Source organism: Coptis chinensis, chromosome 2 (genome assembly GCF_015680905.1).
Source record: "Coptis chinensis isolate HL-2020 chromosome 2, ASM1568090v1, whole genome shotgun sequence".
Taxonomy (NCBI): Eukaryota; Viridiplantae; Streptophyta; class Magnoliopsida; order Ranunculales; family Ranunculaceae; genus Coptis; species Coptis chinensis.
This window is the reverse complement of record NC_141457.1, coordinates 945,637-966,352: the sequence shown is the minus strand read 5'-3', so window position 1 is coordinate 966,352 and position 20,716 is coordinate 945,637. Positions and strand designations below refer to the sequence as shown.

Here is a 20,716-nt window from a genome sequence, read left to right as displayed (position 1 = left end):
CACCTACCGTAAAGCAAATTTTGGAACTGATGCGAAGAGAGGTTTAACTATGAACCAGGGAGAAAGTTTTTGGAGCCCAACCATTACATTAAGACATTAGAAATCCCGCATTGGGGTGTGGGGTTTACAAGTAAAAAGAGTTCAAGGACTATCTTAGAGACTATGGAGTAGCATATGGTTACCTTATTCAGGTTAAGAAAAATGAATCAGAAAGGGTAACAGCCGTATCTTCTCTAAGGGTGGGGGATATGTAATGCATGTCCAATCCAAATTGATGAAGTCATACTACAACGTGCACACTTGTGTTAGAGGATTTCAATGCTAGATAGGTGGAAGTTAGAAGACTTTAAATCAACAAATTTATAGAGGTATTCGGTGAGTGTTTGAGTTGATCAGTGTTTCTATAGCCGAGAGAGGTTTTCAAAAGGCATTGAGGCACAGTTAGGGTGTGTTTGTTATGATGGAAACACTATAGAAAGGAAATGAAAATAAGAGTGATTCACCTTTTCCATAGTTTGTAAGGCGTTTGTTTACCCATGGAAAGGAAATGAGCTTTTCCATATGGAAACAAAATCATGGAAATAGAAAAGGTTTTGTGTCCTTAGCTAACTCCTGAAATTTTTGTGGAAATGAAAGGAAAGGAAATAGATAGATAGAGCGTTACTACTAATACACCCATGACCTAACAATATAATTATTCCTTTCCATAGCTTTATACCATTTAAAATTATTCCTTTCTATTCCATTCCATTCCATTCCATAGTGGACCACCCATTTTATTTTCTTTCCTTTCCATGAGTTAAAATTTAACAAACACACTCTTAGTTAGTGCGAGTGAGGCTCTATAATCTCGGTAGCACTGGAAATCATATATGCATGACACCTACGTGGCATCTTTTAATTTGGCACCTAGAAAGAGAGTGGCACCCAGGCAAGGAGTATAAGTAAAAATGTAAAGCTAATAATAATAAGCAAAATTTTTTCCCATTTGTTTGCTCTGAATGAAGCCTCGAAAAACAAAACACTTTTACCTTAAAACAACGTTATTAGATTATTAATAATTCAAATCAAAACCCTAGAATAAAATGAGTCCAATTCAGAACTTCGAGCAACACGCTCGCCATCTCCTCGAACTCAATCAACGTAAGCCCTCTTTTTTTTTTTTTTTTTTTTTTTTTTAATTGTGATTTTATATTATTATTATTATTATTTATTATGTTTATTATTTGTTCTGAACACAGCAATACAAAAGAGACTGCAAATGGCAATGGAAGTGAGAGACAGTCTAGAAATAGCACACACAGCAGAGTATTTAAACTTTTTGAAATGTTATTTCCGTGTCTTTTCAGTTATCTTAACTCAAATCACTACACCTCAACTTACCGATAATCATGAACACAAGTTACGAAACATTGTTGTCGAGATTTTGAATCGCTTACCACACAGTGAAGTACTCAGACCTTTTGTTCAGGATTTGTTGAAACTTGCTCTTCAACTACTTACTAATGATAATGAGGAAAACGGATTGATTTGTATTCGCATTATTTTCGACCTCTTGAGGAATTTTAGACCCAGTCTCGAAAACGAGGTGCAACCCTTTTTGGACTTTGTTTGTAAGATTTACCAGAATTTTAGGGCTACTGTTAGTTATTTCTTTGAGGAAGGTGCTGGAGGGTTGATGAATGGAGTCGGGAGTTTGACTGGAGATGTTGATACTAAGTCTTCGTCGTTAGATGGTTCCAGTGCTTTAACCACTGGGTATATTGCCACTGGGCAGCTTAATCCGAGCACTCGCTCGTTTAAGATTGTTACCGAGAGTCCGTTGGTCGTGATGTTTCTGTTTCAGTTGTACAACCGGTTAGTACAGACTAATATTCCACATTTGTTGCCGTTGATGGTTGCGGCGATATCTGTTCCTGGTCCTGAATCGGTTCCTCCTCATTTGAAGAACCATTTCATTGAATTGAAGGGTGCACAAGTCAAGGTATGTTTGCTACATTATTGTTGCTTTACTAATTCAAGTTGCCCTGTTTCAGTCTTTTAATTTGCAACTTGGTTCTATACCTCATCTCACTCTAACTGGAAAACGGAAAAGTATTGGGATCATGACAGATTAGCTATCAAAATTATTTTCTTTCATTTGTGTACCAATGTTTTCCTTCGTCCTTTTTGTTGCAGACAGTTTCTTTTTTAACGTACCTATTGAAGAGTTTTGCTGATTATATCAGGCCGCACGAAGAAAGTATATGTAAAAGCATTGTTAATCTGCTTGTTACTTGTCCTGATTCTGTATCTATTCGCAAGGTAAGAGTATGATGAATTTACTCTTGTTGCCTTTTTTTTTTTGTTTTTTTTCCCTTTCTCCTGTTAGTGAAATGTAACTTGTTTGACGCAGGAATTACTAGTAGCTCTGAAGCACGTTCTTGGAACAGATTTCAAGAGGGGCTTATTTCCTTTGATTGACACTCTATTAGAAGAGAGGTATTAAGTATTATAATAGTTTAATTTCATTAATGAATCTCCCACCATTTCTGTTTCATTCAACTCAAAATGGAGTGCAATCATAATACATCTCATATGTGTGGGTGGATTTACTTCCCGTAAATTCCCCACTCTTTCTCGGAAAGTCTTGCGATGTACTTGATGTTATCAAGTTTAAAAAATTTGCTTGGCATAGCTTTTGAAATTGCATATGATTTTGAAACATTTTTGCAACTGATATATATGTATATATATTTTGTTTCTGGATATTAGGGTTCTTGTAGGGACTGGGAGGGCGTGCTTTGAGACACTGAGACCATTGGCTTACAGTTTACTAGCAGAAATTGTCCATCATGTTCGGGGAGATCTTTCCTTGTCACAGGTTTTGTTTCTTGCATCATTAGATGAATTGTTATGTTAGTTTTGCGCTTATTTGTTGGTCTGTATTTAGATTGGATCTTGCATTCTTTTGCAATAAAAGATAAAGTATACGTTAAAAGGTAGTTTTATACAACAGTTATCAGACGAACGATTTTATATGAAGCAGACTGTTGGGTGTTTTTTAAAAGAAACATGCAAAAAACTTCCATGTGGAAATTAGAATGTTAAGATGGATGCTAAAAGTGACTAGATGAGATAGGGTTAAGTTTGGATTCACACTGATGAAAACTAATCTTAAAGTGTGTGGTCGTATACAACTAAGGCCTACTATGCACACTTTGAAGAGGAAGAGTGGAAGACTAGTCCCCATACAAGGTAGCCTTGAGAAGATGTAAAATTACTAATATTTATTGCGAGTCCCAAAATACTAGTTTTTTAGGTTTTGAACTCAACACAACCCTAAATTTTTAGGTCAGAAGTGTATTATCTTATTATTACATGTTGCTATCGTCTCATACATCTGTCACGATATTTTTGTAACCTATAGAGCATGTTTTGATTTCTTGATTGTTGTGCAGTTGTCGCGAATCATTTATTTGTTCTCCAGTAACATGCATGACGCATCCTTGTCCCTCAGTATTCACACGACTTGTGCCCGCTTAATGCTTAATCTGGTACATATGCACTCCTCTCCTTCAGGATTGATTCTGATTTAGGTTTGATTTGATCTAGTACTTTTGTCTGGCTTGTGAATTGGGATATCTGAGGCATGAATCAATTTATCATATATCTTAGGTGGAGCCTATATTCGAGAAAGGTGTTGACCAACCATCGATGGATGAAGCTCGGGTTTTATTGGTATGACTCGTGTTTTGCCTATATCTAGAGCTGGGCTCATTAATTGGACTGATACCATCTTTGCATTTTTTTCTTTTTTCTTTTTCAACACTTATATTTTCTCGATCTGGAATAAAATTTGGTTGCCACTTCATACAGGGGAGAATTCTAGATGCATTTGTTGGGAAGTTTAGCACTTTCAAGCGCACTATTCCTCAGGTATGCCAACTATCAAACAGAATTATATGAAGCATGAAATCATAGTAGGGTTTTGAACTACTCACATTTATGGTTTTTCTTGTATGGGATAAAGCGCCACTTGAAGTTGTAGGGCTGCAACTAATTGCCACCCATTTTGTGTAATGGTGACCTATGTATTTACGAGTACAAAAGCAGAAAGGATATGAAAATGTATAATGCACATACTAGTAAGAGACTAATCCTTGTGTGTCAGAGAAATATCTGTCGGTCCACTCCATTTCAGGACCAAAATGTATACCCCAATTTCTCATTTTTGCTATGGTTGAAATAATTTTTTTCTTAACCCAAACTGTAAATGGCTGTAAAGCTGTTAAGCTCCTATCAAGTGTAAGTGAGTTGTACTTGTCTTAGTGCCTGCTAATTGATAGCTACTTTGTAATTATGTGTTATTTGTTTTAATTGAATGAAATTGTCTTTTACTGATTGGAAATAATGATTTAAAGATTTTCTTAACGAAGAGGTTTTTTGAGATTGCGATAAGACATGCGTGTAAGCGAATTGTGGGCATGTGCTGAGCACAGGCCTCAAACTCTGAAAGGCTATTTTGAGATGAAGATTTTTTGTCTTAGAGAAGAAGTACTTGCCTCGATTTGTTGGACAAGAAAACTAGTTTGAGGATAAATTAAACCACCTAAATTCTCCCTAATCAAAACCCTCTTTTGTTGTTGATAGTTTTAAGATGAAAACCTCGAAAGTTCTCCAACTCTTTAAGGTTTACAAGTTCTTTTAGCTTATATATGATTTCTTATGTAACACTTTCTATCCGTGTTAATACCCACCCACGTGAGTTTAGATTGCCCCATTTTAATTTTGGTCTTAATACAAACCTAAAAGTATGAACCAAAAGGCAATACAAATAGATCCATTTGTTTTTATTTTTATAAATTGTATTCTCCCAAAAGTACTAAATAATTTCACTTGCAAATAATGATTTTAATATAGAATCGAGGTAGTGATTCACAAGCCCAGTGATGTCCCTCGATTCGTCTTTGGGGCAACTTGCAATCCAGAGGTTAGAGACTTAGAGGTCTATTTGAATAGGTAGTTTAAAGTAATAAAATTGTAACTGGAAAAAAACTTGGGCTCATATTATTTTTAAGCCCACACTTTCTAACGCATTTGTGTTTAGAAGGGTCGGAGGCCCAGACACCCATTAGTTACATAAATTTGACAAATGATTGAAGAAAACAACAAGGAATGCCATAAGGCACGACCATAAGTAGCATGTATAAGCATGCACCTGCACCTGCATGGAGTTCACATATGCATGAATTAGGTGATCATGGAAATGACTCTTCAACCATGGTCATCCTCAGAAAAACTAGTTTTCTCGGAAATCTGTAATTGGATTTATTTTATCTTATATGATTATAATAAAATGGAGTAAGTTAAATGCTTCTTCTTTTGAATAGTAAGGTATTCAGCAAATATTGAATGTCCTCCCCTTTTTTCTTGTGAATTGTGTTATCCATCGCGTGCATTTTCTTATTTAATGATGGGGATAAATATCTCTCTCAATGGTTATTGATGATGTCATTGTTATATACTAGCTTTTAGAAGAAGGTGAAGAAGGAAAAGAACGATCAACATTGCGGTCAAAGCTTGAGATCCCTGTGCAGGTTAGTTGGCACAGTTGTTCTTTTTAAACCCTTCTTGGTTCTATTTTAAATAGCTCTTTCTGCTTTCTTTTCAAAATGTTATTTATTGTCTGTGTCCTTTCAGCTTAGGTAGGGGACTTGGGGTCGAGGGTGGTCTATGATTAAGTCCTTACTATTGGTTATAGGTGTTGATGTAACATTGCATACTATATTAATTGAATATCTTTATTGATATAAAAAATGTTCCGTCTCAATTTCTAGTTTTGTTTTATAATGTTTTTTTTTGTGTACTCGCTGGTGGGGTGTGGCGTGTGTGTTTGTGTTAATTAGCTATGTGAGATAAGATTTGTGCCTGTGCTTTTTTTGGTAATTAGCTATGTGAGATCTGATTTTACTCTCAATTCCTTTGCAGGCAGTCTTAAATTTGCAAGTCCCTTTGGAGCACTCTAAGGAAGTCAGTGACTGCAAGCATCTGATTAAGACCTTGATCATGGGTAAATTATTTATTAATTTTTTTGGCGTGTATGTTATTTCTTATTATTTAGATCAGCCCTAAAGTATTTGCACTGTGTGTCTCTGCTCTTATAAAGCACGTAACGGATTTTTTTTTAATGCCATTTTTTCATGATACCGAAAGTACCCCTAATAAATATAACACCCTCAGAGAGAAAAAGGAAATTGGGCCTACTGCCATTGGACCCACTATCACATGTTATACGTTGAAGTGTTCTCTATTTAATAATCCTAAGTTGAGTTAAGAAATCGAATAAAAGTACAGTAAAATAAAATAAAAAAATTTGCTGGTCCAGCTCACTTGTTGTGGGCCACTAGTTTCTCTCGTATTTTGGTACACACTTGTGAAATGGTACCTTTATGTATGTGATGGTGAATTGATGATCGTAGTCATTGGTGCAAATGTTTCATTTGAGTGAAATTCACGTTCATCATATTATCTGCTGATCTTCCAACATGTACACTGTTTATTTGCTAGTGATGGGGTTGGGTTTGGACAATTATCAGCTTAACATGGAGAGGGAACATGAAGTTGATCATGTAGACTAAGAGAATTTGCTCGCTAGCGATGACATAACTGCTAGTGATAGGGTTGACAATGGGGATTTCATATCAACATTCGGAATGTAGTTAGTTGGGACTTTGTATGTGGGTCGTCATAGGGGTTTAACTTTAATTAAGGAGTTCTTTAGCATGGGCATTAGGACTTGGGATGTGTCTGGTCCTCCAGTGTACAGCTGGTGTATCATGTAAGTGAGTTTCTCTCTCACATTGTATCCTCTTTACATCCTCATTAATAAATTTTACTTGTCGAAAAAAACGTACACTGTTTATTTTTTCCGATAATGAGTCCAACGCATATAGAAACCGTTGGCATGGAGTTCTTCACTGGGATCACGTGCAAATAGCTAGTCTCTGTTAAGGGAAGAAAACTAAGAGTAAGAGGTTTATAACCTAACAAAAATCAAAAGAGAAAGAAAACAAATGGTTTTCTTTTACCTACCTTTAGTTATTTATTTATTATTTTTTCTGATCTGTAAAATTCATTTCATTAATATGACATTATCTATGTGACAAAACTGAAATGATTTATACTTGGCGGTCCCAGTTAATCCTACAGTGGTCTGAATAGTGGTTAGGATTTGTTCTCATGCCTCGATTGATGTTTAAATCCACTAACAGTTTAATGCCGACATTTATATCTAGCTCTTTTTTAGTCAAAATTTAGTAGAAGCATTAAATTCACCGATAATTAGGAAAAACATTAAATTTGAGAATTTAGTAGGTTAGTACTGTGTTTTAGAGTAAGGTCTTAATAAATAAGGAAACTTCATAGTTACCAAATTATACAACCAATTTACTAGCAAGTATGCAGCGTATGCTACCATTCTATATATTTTGTGTACATTGATTTTGAAAAAGGTCTTAATTAGTAAGGAAACTTAGTAGTTATCAAATTCACAATTAAAAAAACACTGATTATTTATTTTAAAAATGCAGAGATGAATACGTACATGTAATCTCTATCTAATGGCCCACAGTAAAGGAAACACCATAGAAACTCAAGAGAAAGTCTAGCATGGGACTTCCATGTTTCACAACTTCAATCCCCAATATCACACCTTCATAGATGTGTCAAGAATTACATAGATATATTACCCATATCTAACAAACAAATAATCACAGTTACAATGATTAATTTCACCGCTTGCACTAATGGTTGAAGGTTCCTTTGTTTATTTGTGCACACCAAACATGCTCATAGGAATCAGTATTGTAATTCTTTAACTTATGATCAAGAGCTAGAAACGAGTCTATGCTAGAAACAGTAAAGAAACAAGTCTATTCTTTACCTGTATAGTCTACGAACACTTTTACAAGATCCACTAATATATATAACAGAAAATCCTAAGTGCGACGGTATGAAGCTGGATCTTATAACAAAACTCCCTATTTATCATCAATCCAACAAACAACAAGGCCTAAACCATCACAAGAAAATTCAATATCTTGGTACAAATGGTAGAGAATGAACCAGTGTACCCTAGAGATGAGGTTGCTTTAGTAGTTCCTATATCTAAGGCATCTAAGGAAAAAATGGTAATTTCCAGAGATCAGATTCTACACCTCGAACAAATTGTGTACGATGCCGTTACATGCCAAATTGCTAATGAGATATGGAAATGGTCTTTCAAGTCAGTGGGTAGGCACCATTTAACTGAATAAGGGCATCTCCAATGGGGGGTGTAAAATTTACACCCACAATCTCAAAAAGGCCATTCCAATGGGAGATGTAAACAGTAGGAAATAGCTATTAACTTCTAAACGGAGTGGGTAAGTCCCCATCTTGGATACAAGTTGGTCAAAGGCTTGGGAGTCGCTCCAATTGACGCGCAAAATTTAAAATATGTCCGGACATCACTCCAAGTGGTGTCCCTCTTTAGTTCTAAAAGTGTTGATTTGTAATTTTTAAGCTTGGGTGTTAAGTGACGCCCGAGTTTAAAATTTTATATTTTTTACATTTCTCCATTGGGAACTATAGAGTGTGGATATTTGTAGTCTATACAGTAGTGTGTAATTAGAGTTGTAAAATCCTAATGGCACCTAGGAGGAGCCTATGTAGAGTGTAATTTTACACCCCCCATTGGAGATGCCCTAACGGCATCTAAGTATTTTTTTAGTCCCTTGATCAGCAAGGTGCCAGCGAACAGTCGTGTACTGGTCTACTACGTCACTTCGGGAGGCATGTCTCTGCCTGAAAGGGCGAAAGGGGGTGGGGTGGGGGGATGTCAAATCATCATATATTGATTTGGGATGGCAAAGGGATAAAACCATAAAAGTACTAAAAAGAGCAATGCGGTCAAAGTACTAAAAAGATAAAAAAGAAAGAAAAGAAAATGTTTATACCCTAAAATTGTTCAAAGGCTACACTTGGATGTCTTGCAGGAATGAAGACTATAATCTGGAGCATTACACATGCACATTTACCTCGAAATCAGGTATTAAGAATCAGTAAGTAAACAGCTTTAGAATGCAGAAATGACGTTTGTCATCTCATATGGTCTTCTTGTGGTTCAGGTTTCACCATCAACACATGGAGCACATCCTCAGATGCAGGTTTCTCCGCAATCTAGTATGCCACTTTCCCAAGTATTTAAAGGGATGAAAGAAGACGAGGTATTACAAGTGAAGATTGTCTTTCATTTTAGATATTTAGTCATGATCAAGTTGATCTGACATTGTTATGGTAGGTGTGGAAAGCTTCCGGTGTTCTAAAGAGTGGTGTACATTGCTTGGCTCTCTTTAAAGAGAAAGATGAGGAAAGAGAAATGCTTCATCTATTCTCTCAGATTTTGTCCATTATGGAGCCCCGTGATCTGATGGACATGTTTTCGATGTGTATGCCTGAGCTTTTCGAGTGCATGATTAGCAACAATCAGCTGCTTCACATATTTCAGGCTCTCTTGCAATTGCCAAAAGTTTTTCGGCCCTTTGCTGATGTTTTGGTCAATTTTCTTGTTAGTAGCAAACTTGATGTGCTGAAGCATCCTGACACACCTGCAGCAAAGCTTGTTTTACAACTTTTTCGGTGTTTATTTGGTGCCGTGGCCAAGGCTCCAGATTGCGAACGTATTTTGCAGCCTCATGTGCCTGTTATAATGGAAGTTTGCATGAAAAATGCTGCTGAAGTTGATAGGCCACTTGGATATTTGCAGCTTCTCCGTACAATGTTTCGGGCTCTTAATGGTGGCAAGTTTGAAATTTTATTACGAGACCTGGTTCCTTCATTGCAGCCGTGTTTAAATATGTTATTGGGTATGGTTGAGGGGCCCACTGGTGAAGATATGAAGGAGCTTGTTTTGGAGCTTTGCTTAATTTTGCCGGCACGCTTAAGCTCTTTGTTACCTTATCTTCCTCGTCTCATGAAGCCTCTAGTTTTTACTCTAAAAGGTAGCAGCGATGAACTAGTGACTCTAGGTCTAAGGACACTTGAATTTTGGATTGACAGTTTAAATCCTGATTTCCTGGAACCTAGTATGGCAAATGTGATGTCTGAGGTGATTTTAGTTTTATGGTCGCACTTGAGGCCTTTGCCCTATCCTTGGGGCAAGAGAGCTTTGCAGCTCCTTGGTAAGTTAGGTGGTCGTAACAGGCGCTTCCTCAAGGAGCCCCTTGCCTTAGATTGCAAAGAGAACCCAGAGCATGGGCTCCGTTTGGTTCTTACCTTTGAGCCTTCAACCCCTTTTCTGGTACCTTTGGATCGCTGCATTTCCCTGGCTGTGGCCACAGTCTTGCACGCCAGTCCCGGCATGGATTCTTTCTATAGAAAGCAGGCTTTGAAGTTTCTTCATGTATGCTTATCATCTCAGCTGAATTTGCGTGGAAATTTTACCATGGAGGGAGTTACACCTGGACTGCTGGCTTCATTGTTAGAGTCATCAGTGAATCCCTCCTTGCACCGAGCTGAGGCAGCAGATGTGAAGGTTGGTTTTACTATATTTTTTCCAGTTTGCCTTATTTTTGTATTTTGTTCTCTATTTTTATTTAAACTCTTGGATAAAATGTATTCATTGGTATAATTTGGAAATTACATTAAGAAGGTTAATTTTGAATGATCAACAAGTAGCTAATTCTCCATAGACCCAGCCCACCGAGTACAAAGAAATTACATGTACGTGGCGGTTTAAAATTATTGACCTCCCCCCCGTTCTTAAGAAGCCCCGATTACAACAAGAATACCTACAATCTACATGTCAATCTCTCACCCAGGCCTTACTTCCAAAGTTTGAACCACCCCTTTGTTTCCCATCAGTGGGGACAAAACCCTGGTTAAAAACTGTTTACCTTCTTTCAATGATGGATATTGCGCTTTTGCCTTCGACTCAACTCCACCCATCCTTGCCGTGCAACACTTTTGGCTAGAAAGCTTATGGTTATTTGTTTTATTCTTTATTCTCCACATGTTTTTCAACTAATGTTTGCCCAATATGAATTCTTATCATATATATTTTAATCTTGATCAATGTTTTGGTGTTGGTTAATAATGTGACCATGGCGTACATGTATTTACTCTGTACTTGGCGGGCTGGTGTCTAGGGAGAATTAGCTTATGGTTATTTGGATTTTTCTTTACTCTCCACTTGTTTTTCAACTAATGTTTGCCCAATATGAATTATTATCATCTATATCTTAACCTTGATTAATGTTGGTTTTAATTTAATCATGGCGTACATGTAATTACTTTGTGCTTGGGCGGGTTGGTGTCTATGGAGAATTAGCTACTTGCTGATCATTCATATATAATCTTCTTGATGTAATTTCCAAATTATAAATATGAATACATTTTTTCTACTAAAAAAAGATAAGGTTTTACGTTTGAATAGAACGAGAAATTTGGTTGTTTAAAGAGTTGAACCAGTATCTTGGCGGTGTAAATTTCATGCGACAACTATTTTCACATACTACTTGTACAAGTTGGTAAAACTATGGATCTTGCGTAGTTGGACTAACACATCAAGAATGAAATGGTTCTGTAACGTGCTGCAATAGATTTGATACTTTTTTGTTCTTCTTCACAGAATAGAGCTTATAGATGACAAATCAAGTGTGTAGTGATTATCAGATGTATCAGTTTTTCGTTCGTGGAATACAATTATTGATTGTTTTAGCCTGAGTGGCACTGTTGCATCTCTTCATAGAGGTTGCTTACGGATTTCTTGCATATTTCCAAGTAGAATAAACTTATATTGCTAGCTGGGACTTCATTTTGTCCAAGGGCTGCACAACTATTTTTTCCTGGAAGTTAAAAGACTGATGAGCCGTTTGTGGAAGAAGTTTAAAAAATTTAATCCACTCTTCATCTTGTTTTAATTAACACAAAGTCCCAAGACACCGTAGCAATACAACTTATCTATCTTGTCCTAATAAAAAAATAGAAATAGAACATGAAAGGAATGGTTTTGCAGAAAGCCAAAATGAGTTTCTACGGAAGAGATTGACAGGCCCAAGCATCTAAATTAAAATTTTGCGATTATATTATTCCAATGCAAATAAAAAGGAAAACTGTGCGGACCAATCCGAAGTTGAAAGCCTCCTATCGATCCAAAGTTTTGAGCTATTAGTAGGTAGTATACATTTTTTATATGACCGGACAGGTCATATGATTATACTTTTTGTAAGCCTGTTCCATGCTGCCCTTTTTCATAATCTCTGTCGATTTTTATATTTAACTTTTCTATTTTCCAAATATTTTACAGGCTGACTTGGGTGTAAAGACTAAAACTCAACTTATGGCTGAGAGGTGCGTTTTTAAGATTCTCTTGATGACCACCATTGCTGCTAGTGCAGAGCCAGAACTCCACGACATTAAGGACGATTTTGTAGTTAATATTTGCCGTCATTTTGCGATGATTTTCCATCTAGATGTGTCTTGTGCTAGTTCATTTGCAGCTCAGCTTGGTTCTATGCTTTCATCTAGTAGTAGCATGAGTTCAAGGTCAAGAAATGCTACTACTTCCAATCTAAAAGAGTTGGATCCATCAATATTTTTAGATGCATTGGTGGATGTTCTAGCAGATGAAAACAGGCTGCACGCTAAAGCAGCTCTGGATGCTCTTAATGTGTTTGCTGAAACACTTTTGTTCCTTGCACATTCTAAACAGACTGGTGCTCTGACTTCAAGGGCAGGACCTGGCACTCCTATGATAGTTTCTAGTCCGTCAGCAACTCTTGTTTATTCACCCCCTCCAGTTGTTCGGATCCCTGTGTTTGAGCAACTTTTACCTCGTCTTTTACATTGTTGCTATGGTAGTACATGGCAGATGCAAATTGGTGGTGTGATGGGACTTGGGACTTTGGTGGGTAAAGTCACTGTTGAGATTTTATGTTTTTTTCAACTGAGGATATTCCGTGGCCTTGTATATGTTCTTAAAAGACTTCCTGTGCATGCTAATAAAGAGCAAGAAGAGACAAGTCAAGTGCTTGTGCAAGTTCTCCGTGTGGTGAACAATGTTGATGAAGCAAACAGTGAGGCCCGTAGGAAGAGTTTTCAGAGTGTTGTTGAGTTTCTTGCAACAGAATTATTTAATGCAAATGCATCTATCATTGTGAGAAAGAATGTACAAACATGCTTGGCCCTTCTGGCTAGTAGGACCGGCAGTGAGGTCTCTGAGTTGCTCGAGCCTCTGTACCAACCTTTGCTTCAACCCCTTATAGTGCGGTCGCTTCGGTCTAAGAGTGTTGATCAGCAGGTATAGCTTGCTAACAATTTTCTTCACACCCATATTTATACACTTTTATTAATCACTTCAAGCAATTGTTTAAATTTACAGGTTGGGACGGTTACAGCTTTGAACTTCTGCTTGGCTTTAAGACCACCTCTTCTTAAATTAACGCAAGAATTAGTTAATTTCTTGCAAGAAGCTCTGCAAATTGCTGAGGCTGATGAGACTGTATGGGTTGTGAAATTTATGAATCCTAAGGTGGCAACATCACTGAACAAACTTCGAACAGCGTGCATTGAATTGCTATGTACTGCAATGGCATGGGCAGATTTTAGAACACCAAATCATTCTGAATTGCGTGCAAAGATCATTTCTATGTTCTTCAAATCTTTAACCTGTCGCACACCAGATATTGTTGCTGTAGCAAAGGAGGGTTTACGTCAGGTTTGTTGAGTTTCCCGTTTGCTTTTCTTACAAGTACTTTTATAAATAGATCTTATGGATGGTTTACTCTTCGAACGATTGTTAGAACACTCACTCACTTTGCCACTTGTCTATATTTGATCCCATCACATGTGCATTTTTTTTAGTGTACATAGTTTTACTTTTATGCCTTTCAATTTGCAACTTGGCTATTGAGTCTGAGAATGAATCTTCCCACTTCTCTACACTATAAGATAGCCGGACCTTTCAGAGCCACAAATTTTAACCGTATTATGTAAATCTAATCTCCCTTTTATTGATATTTAGGATAACCTCCTTCCTATGTATTTTACTGATAATAATCCCCCTCAGTTAATTATAGAAATAATTACCTACCTGAATTAATTAATTAATTAATTAATTATGATTACCTCCATGCTAAAAAAACTACAATTGGTGCGTAGCATGGGTCTAGATACTTGTTATTGTAAATGTGTGAGATTCTTATCTCGAGAATATAGCATTCAACCCCGGTCCCAGCTTTTAAATCTGTTGTCTTTATTACACAACCTTTTTTCAGGTTATCCAACAACAAAGGATGCCCAAAGACCTTTTGCAAAGCAGCCTGAGGCCTATTCTGGTTAACTTGGCGCATACAAAAAGTCTCAGTATGCCTCTTCTGCAAGGCCTTGCTCGCCTGCTTGAACTTCTCTCCAACTGGTTTAATGTCACTCTGGGTGGTAAGTTGTTAGAGCACCTAAAGAAATGGTTGGAACCTGAAAAACTGGCACAATGTCAGAAGTCATGGAAGGCTGGTGAGGAACCAAAAATTGCAGCAGGTAGTCTCATCTAGTTTTATGTCATTTAGCGACATTATATGGCATTTCGACCTATATTTATACTGATCACGTTAACTATTTTGCCAATGCAGCTATTATTGAGCTTTTCCATCTTCTTCCTCCAGCGGCAGGCAAATTCCTAGACGAACTTGTCACCTTGACAATGGATTTGGATGCAGCACTACCCCAAGGACAATTTTATAGTGAAATTAACAGCCCATATCGCCTACCTCTTACTAAGTTCTTAAATCGTTATGCAACAGATGCTGTGGATTATTTCCTGTCTCGGTTAAACCAACCCAGATATTTTCGGAGGTAGGTGTCAACCTGTAATTTATTGAAACATTTATAATTGTATTGCCTCTTTTGGTCGTCAACCAGTATTGCTTTTGTTTATGTTATTCTACAGGTTTATGTACATATTACGCTCAGATGCCGGCCAGCCCTTAAGGGAAGAACTTGCAAAGTCACCTCAGAAGATTCTAGCTAGTGCTTTTCCTCAATTCTTTACCCAACCAGAAGGGTCAGTGACTTCTGCATCAGTAACTCCAGCTGATTCCTCAATGAATGATGAAAGCAATGTTGACCAATTATCCGAAAGTATCTCTAATCCACCTTCTGCAAATCTGAATGCAAGCACAGATGCACATTTTCAGGGACTTGCTCTTATTTCAGCATTGGTTAAGTTAATGCCCGAGTGGTTGCAGTCTAATCGTGTTGTGTTTGATACCTTAGTGCTTGTTTGGAAATCTCCAGCAAGAATCACTCGTCTGCAGAAAGAGCAGGAACTGAGCTTGGTGGAAGTAAGTTTTCTTGCTTATGCACGACAATGACTTCTAGGTTCTATTTTTTGAGTAAAGATGTCTTTGCTTTGCTTTGGATGAAAACAAGCAAAAAGATAAAGATGTCTTTGCTTTGCTTTGGATGAAACAAGCAAAAGATAAAGATGTCTTTGTTTTGTTTTGGATGAAAGACAAGCACATCTTTGTCGTTGATTTTTTCTCAAGAACAATCATTTTTGCACACACATACATATTGCTGAAACGGTTAGGATATTGACAATGGATAGTGACGTTGCCGGTCGCACATATATCTACATCCCATATCTTAATCTTGTGACTCGTTCCTTAATAAGAAATGTGCAACCACTATGCTTTAAATAATGAATTTGACTATTTTTTGCTCTTATCATTTTTCTGTTGGTATATCTTTCATAAATTTTTGTAGTAGTAGCAAGTAACACAATATTCCTTTTCCCTTTTCTCTACTCAATTGGTACCTCTTTTCCCCTTCTTTAAATTTAATTTAATACATGCATTCTTAAAATAGTGTGTGAATTACTGTATTTATGTTGCTTGAATAGTTGAATGTAAGAATCAATTTTCAACATGGTTTAAATACGCAGGTGAAGGAGAGCAAATGGCTTGTCAAATGCTTTCTCAATTACTTGAGGCATGATAAAACAGAAGTCAATGTTCTGTTTGATATGCTCTCCATTTTCTTGTTTCATAGCCGAATAGATTATACTTTCTTGAAGGAGTTTTATATTATTGAGGTAGGTTCTATATACAGTTTGGCAAATTTTTGACTTTTCAGTTGATTGATGTGAATTTGCAATGTCTCTGTTTGCCAATGATAAACATTTTTTTGGTGTTAGGTTGCTGAAGGTTATCTTCCAAATATGAAAAAAATGCTTCTCTTGCACTTTTTGCAACTTTTCCAATCAAAACAACTAGGTCTTGATCACTTGGTTGTTGCGATGCAAATGCTTATTCTTCCAATGCTAGCACATGCTTTTCAGAATGGACAAAGCTGGGAGGTTGTCGACCCAGCTATCGTGAAAACAATTGTTGACAAGCTTCTTGATCCTCCAGAAGAGGTTTTTTGTTGATTTACATGAGAAATTTCTGCTTTAGCTTGTTCATCTCCCAACACTTCATAACAGTGAATACCAACTCGTGTTTTTTGTCGGCTTCTTAGGTAACAGCAGAATACGACGAGCCTCTTCGAATTGAACTTCTGCAGCTTGCTACATTGCTTCTCAAATATCTGCAAAATGATCTTGTACACCATCGAAAGGAGCTTATTAAATTTGGATGGAATCATCTGAAGCGGGAAGAGAGTGCCAGTAAGCAATGGGCCTTTGTCAACGTTTGTCACTTCTTGGAGGCCTATCAGGCTCCGGAAAAAATCATTCTCCAGGTAGCTGTACAGTAAACTATGAATGCGGTTATCTAAACATTCATAAAAAGCTTTGTTCACATGCATACCAGTAGCTGGTGGTGATTTTTGAGGGGGAAGGGAAGGGAAGGGAGAATAAAACATTTCAAGACTTTGTATGTAATTGGGTTAGCGTTGTCTTGTAATATTAAGTCTGAGTTCGTGTGTTAGTGGAAGACAATTTCCCATTACTGCCCTACCCCAGCTTACCCTGAAATAAAAAACAATTTAAACCATGGGAGCATCTTGCTAACTGTGGAATGTATCTTTTGGATAGTATTGAAATATATGTATTACCGTTTCCAATGAAAAAAAGAAGTTGGCGCTTATTTGGTTGTATAAGTAAAATCTTAACTTTCACTTTTAGAAAATAGTAAAAACAAAGGGGAACAAAAAAAGAAGTAAAGAAATATAGAGTTCATACATATTTTTAAATGTCCTGTCTATTCTTTCATGTACATAATCTCTTTCTTATTACGCGAAGCTACATTAGTCTTATAGTTCTTTTACAATAGTCCTATATCTAGTGAAAAGGCATCCATTGCTCTCTTGGAGTGCAGGTTTTTGTTGCTCTTCTTAGAACATGCCAGCCAGAGAATAAGATGCTTGTTAAGCAAGCCCTTGACATCCTAATGCCAGCACTACCACGAAGATTGCCTGCCGGGGATTTTCGTATGCCTATTTGGATACGCTACACAAAAAAAATTCTTGTTGAGGAAGGGCATTCAATTCCTAATTTGATACATATATTCCAGCTCATTGTTCGGCATTCAGATCTCTTTTACAGCTGCAGAGCGCAATTTGTACCACAAATGGTAAACTCTTTGAGTCGCCTTGGATTGCCATACAACACTACAGCAGAAAATAGGCGTCTTGCCATTGAGCTTGCTGGATTGGTTGTTGGTTGGGAAAGACAGAGACAAAGTGAAATGAAAGTAATGCCTGACAATAACGTAGAGGGCTCTAGTCAGAGCATTGATGTATTTAATCCAGGGTCCATGGCTAGCGATATAAAGCGTCCGGATGGATCTGCATTACCTGATGATTTAAGCAAACGAGTTAAGGTTGAACCTGGACTTCAGTCACTTTGTGTCATGTCACCTGGTGGTGCATCATCGATCCCCAACGTAGAAACACCTGGATCGTCTGGCCAACCTGATGAAGAATTCAAACCTAATGCGGCAATGGAAGAAATGATTATAAATTTTCTTATAAGGGTAAGTCTTTCTCTTATTAGTCGATATATTTTGATCTCTGTTTTTTGGATAAAGAAAAATCGTCTTCTTAATTCAGTATCTTCTTTGTTTATCCCAAAGCTTCTCATGGCAGTCTGTTTTTAACAGCAAACTGTAGGTGGAAGATGAGGAAAACTGTTTGTTTTTTGTTTTTTGCTTTTCCTAACATAAGTAAAAAGTGTAGAAGTCTCATTTTAAGTTACTTTTATCAGTCAATAAGAAAATGTATGCTTGTTTTTTGGCATATGTTCATTATTTGGCGCTGCAACTAATTTGCCTTTTTTCTATAATTCCTTCCTTTATAATCTTTGGTAAGTACTTTCTTACCACAAAGAAACTAGTAAGTTTATTAGAACAATTGTTATGGTATTTCCCTAGGGTATTCTGGTTGGTCTCTGGATCTGCCTCTATGTGGAAATTGGCACAACATGGTAATGGAGTACAAACCCTTAGAGGTAGAAGATTCGACTATTCGGTTCAGCACCATCGCTGATGGTTAGTGTGTCCCCCCGGTTATTTTTATTTTGTGCATCTTTTCCTTTCTTATACCCATGGTATATATTGCTGTATGCATAAATATTCCCTATTCTTACTCGCTGTTCTTACTCCCTTTTTTTTGGACACCCATACATATGACATTTGTCAACCCAACTGTAGAGTTAGATCTCCTTGTTCTTATGGTCATCCTCACAAAATGTTTACGCAATTGGAAACTTGCGACCCTTCGTAAAATCAAAACAACGTAACGGTAATATCCAGTGCTTTGGATTTTCAATTTTAGGTGAATTGTCCAAAAGGTTTGAGTATCTAATTGGATTACTGTTTGGTGAGGATGATCTTCATCACATGCTGAACTAAATGCACAGTAGTGTATACTCTGAGTGGGTCAGACAACATGGAGTATAAACAGGGAGTAAATTTGGAGAAATCCTAGATATGTATTGTTGTTGCCTTTCTCCATGACTCCAGTAGCTCGAGTATAATGGTTCTCCCAAACAATAAAGTGATATCAAGAACAAACTCTATGAAGCAATTGAAATGATTCAAATTAAGATTTTCTCATCTGTGTTTTTTTCCCTGTAGTTGTGATCTATAAAATTTTATGTGTTTGTTTGCAAGTAGTTTGAGATAGCAGCCTGGTTTTACTACGTTCCCAAATGAAAGAACATAGGGGCTGTATTATATGCCTCTCGACTCATGTCTGGTACAATTTGATTGCTTTACTTGGTGAATTATTTATTTTGTCTCTCTTCCCAGCATCAGGCTTCTTGATTTGAATTCTTTAGTCATTTCTCTTATGTGTTTTAAAGATACATTTGTGTTCTATTACGATATAAATTGACAATCACATAAGCTTATTTTATGCATTAATTGACTGAAGAAAATCCTCTGCCTGGATGTTCCCAAGCACATCACAAACTCATGCTCATGTTCATCACTTTTCTTCACAAATAGGTTGCGGTGGTCATAGAACCCAAGGATAAAGAAGCAACTTCTATGTACAAGCAAGCTTTGGAGCTATTGTCGCAAGCTCTGGAAGTGTGGCCAAATGCCAATGTCAAGTTTAATTATCTAGAGAAATTGCTGAGCAGTCTCCAACCATCTCAGTCGAAGGACCCAGCAATGGCTCTTGCACAAGGACTTGATGTTATGAACAAGGTTTTAGAGAAGCAACCACATCTTTTCATACGGAACAATATCAACCAGATTTCTCAAGTAAGCTTCCAGAAGTCTTATTTATTTATTTTGTTTTTGTTAGATAATATTTCTAATATACTGCCTTTTCTATTTGATATACTTTTGCTAGATACTTGAGCCCTGCTTTAACCATAAATTGTTGGATGAGGGGAGGTCGCTGTGCTGCTTGTTGAAGATGATTTTTGTAGCCTTTCCTCTAGAAGCGGCTAATACACCACAAGATGTGAAAATTTTGGACCAAAGGGTTGAAGATCTCATAACAAAGCATCTTACTGCTGTGACAGCCCCTCAGATATCACTCGAACCTAATTCAGCAAACGTCATGATTAGCTTTGCACTCCTTGTCATTAAAACATTGACAGAAGTGCAGAAAACTTATATTGATCGGTTTATCTTGTCCTTGGCTCGTGTCCTTCAACGCCTTGCACGAGATATGGGGTCATCTGCTGGTTCTCATGTTAGACAAGTATGCTACTTGATCATTTAGATACTCTTTCCTTTGTTTATAACTTTATTAAAAAAAAGCTCTTTGATGCCCATAGGAAGTCCTTACAATTTTATTATTGGGTGCTGACTATCAACTTTGTCTCGTAGTACTGGAATTCAAAAGGATAACATATCCGTAGTCTGACTTGATAGAAACATATATTTGAAGGCGTCCAGTGACTTACTGGTCAAAACTTGGGAGGTTGGGCCCAAGGTCTTGGGTTTGACACAGGGAAAAAAGGGAAGTGAAGGTCTAGGGAATAAGTTCTAACTATACAAAAAAACACACACAAATATTACCTACAATTTATTGTTATACTATTAATTCAAGATCTCCTCAGGCTCCCCCATAAATGCCATGACTTCAATGTTACCCCGGCTTGCCATCCAATCATTGAGAAAAGTCATGCCTTCGGGACCGTGGTTTGGCGGCCAGCGCTTCCATGATGACCATGCCTTTTACACAATTAAATTCACCTATGAAGCATTTATCTGTTTTTTTTTTGGTGTTGTCCAGTCTC

General features: G+C 37.1%; 1 protein-coding gene across 2 annotated transcripts in view; it reads left to right on the top strand.

Annotated features, from left to right (window-relative positions):
• Positions 1 to 983: 983 nt before the first annotated feature.
• LOC147514278 (Phosphatidylinositol 3- and 4-kinase family protein with FAT domain-containing protein) overlaps positions 984 to 20,716 on the top strand; it is a 32,427-nt gene continuing 12,694 nt past the window's right edge. For both annotated transcript variants that reach the window (XM_086582221.1, XM_086582229.1), the window contains exons 1-24: positions 984 to 1,143; positions 1,242 to 1,984; positions 2,179 to 2,304; positions 2,396 to 2,481; positions 2,755 to 2,863; positions 3,441 to 3,536; positions 3,658 to 3,720; positions 3,859 to 3,918; positions 5,511 to 5,579; positions 5,971 to 6,052; positions 9,018 to 9,070; positions 9,150 to 9,248; positions 9,323 to 10,555; positions 12,329 to 13,321; positions 13,403 to 13,738; positions 14,298 to 14,556; positions 14,649 to 14,871; positions 14,966 to 15,359; positions 15,962 to 16,111; positions 16,214 to 16,435; positions 16,537 to 16,758; positions 17,337 to 17,993; positions 19,467 to 19,727; positions 19,819 to 20,175. In XM_086582221.1, coding sequence (XP_086438347.1) covers positions 1,086 to 1,143; positions 1,242 to 1,984; positions 2,179 to 2,304; positions 2,396 to 2,481; positions 2,755 to 2,863; positions 3,441 to 3,536; positions 3,658 to 3,720; positions 3,859 to 3,918; positions 5,511 to 5,579; positions 5,971 to 6,052; positions 9,018 to 9,070; positions 9,150 to 9,248; positions 9,323 to 10,555; positions 12,329 to 13,321; positions 13,403 to 13,738; positions 14,298 to 14,556; positions 14,649 to 14,871; positions 14,966 to 15,359; positions 15,962 to 16,111; positions 16,214 to 16,435; positions 16,537 to 16,758; positions 17,337 to 17,993; positions 19,467 to 19,727; positions 19,819 to 20,175 — 6,951 coding nt within the window. In that variant the 5' untranslated portion in view covers positions 984 to 1,085. The remainder of the gene's footprint in view (positions 1,144 to 1,241; positions 1,985 to 2,178; positions 2,305 to 2,395; positions 2,482 to 2,754; positions 2,864 to 3,440; positions 3,537 to 3,657; positions 3,721 to 3,858; positions 3,919 to 5,510; positions 5,580 to 5,970; positions 6,053 to 9,017; positions 9,071 to 9,149; positions 9,249 to 9,322; positions 10,556 to 12,328; positions 13,322 to 13,402; positions 13,739 to 14,297; positions 14,557 to 14,648; positions 14,872 to 14,965; positions 15,360 to 15,961; positions 16,112 to 16,213; positions 16,436 to 16,536; positions 16,759 to 17,336; positions 17,994 to 19,466; positions 19,728 to 19,818; positions 20,176 to 20,716) is intronic.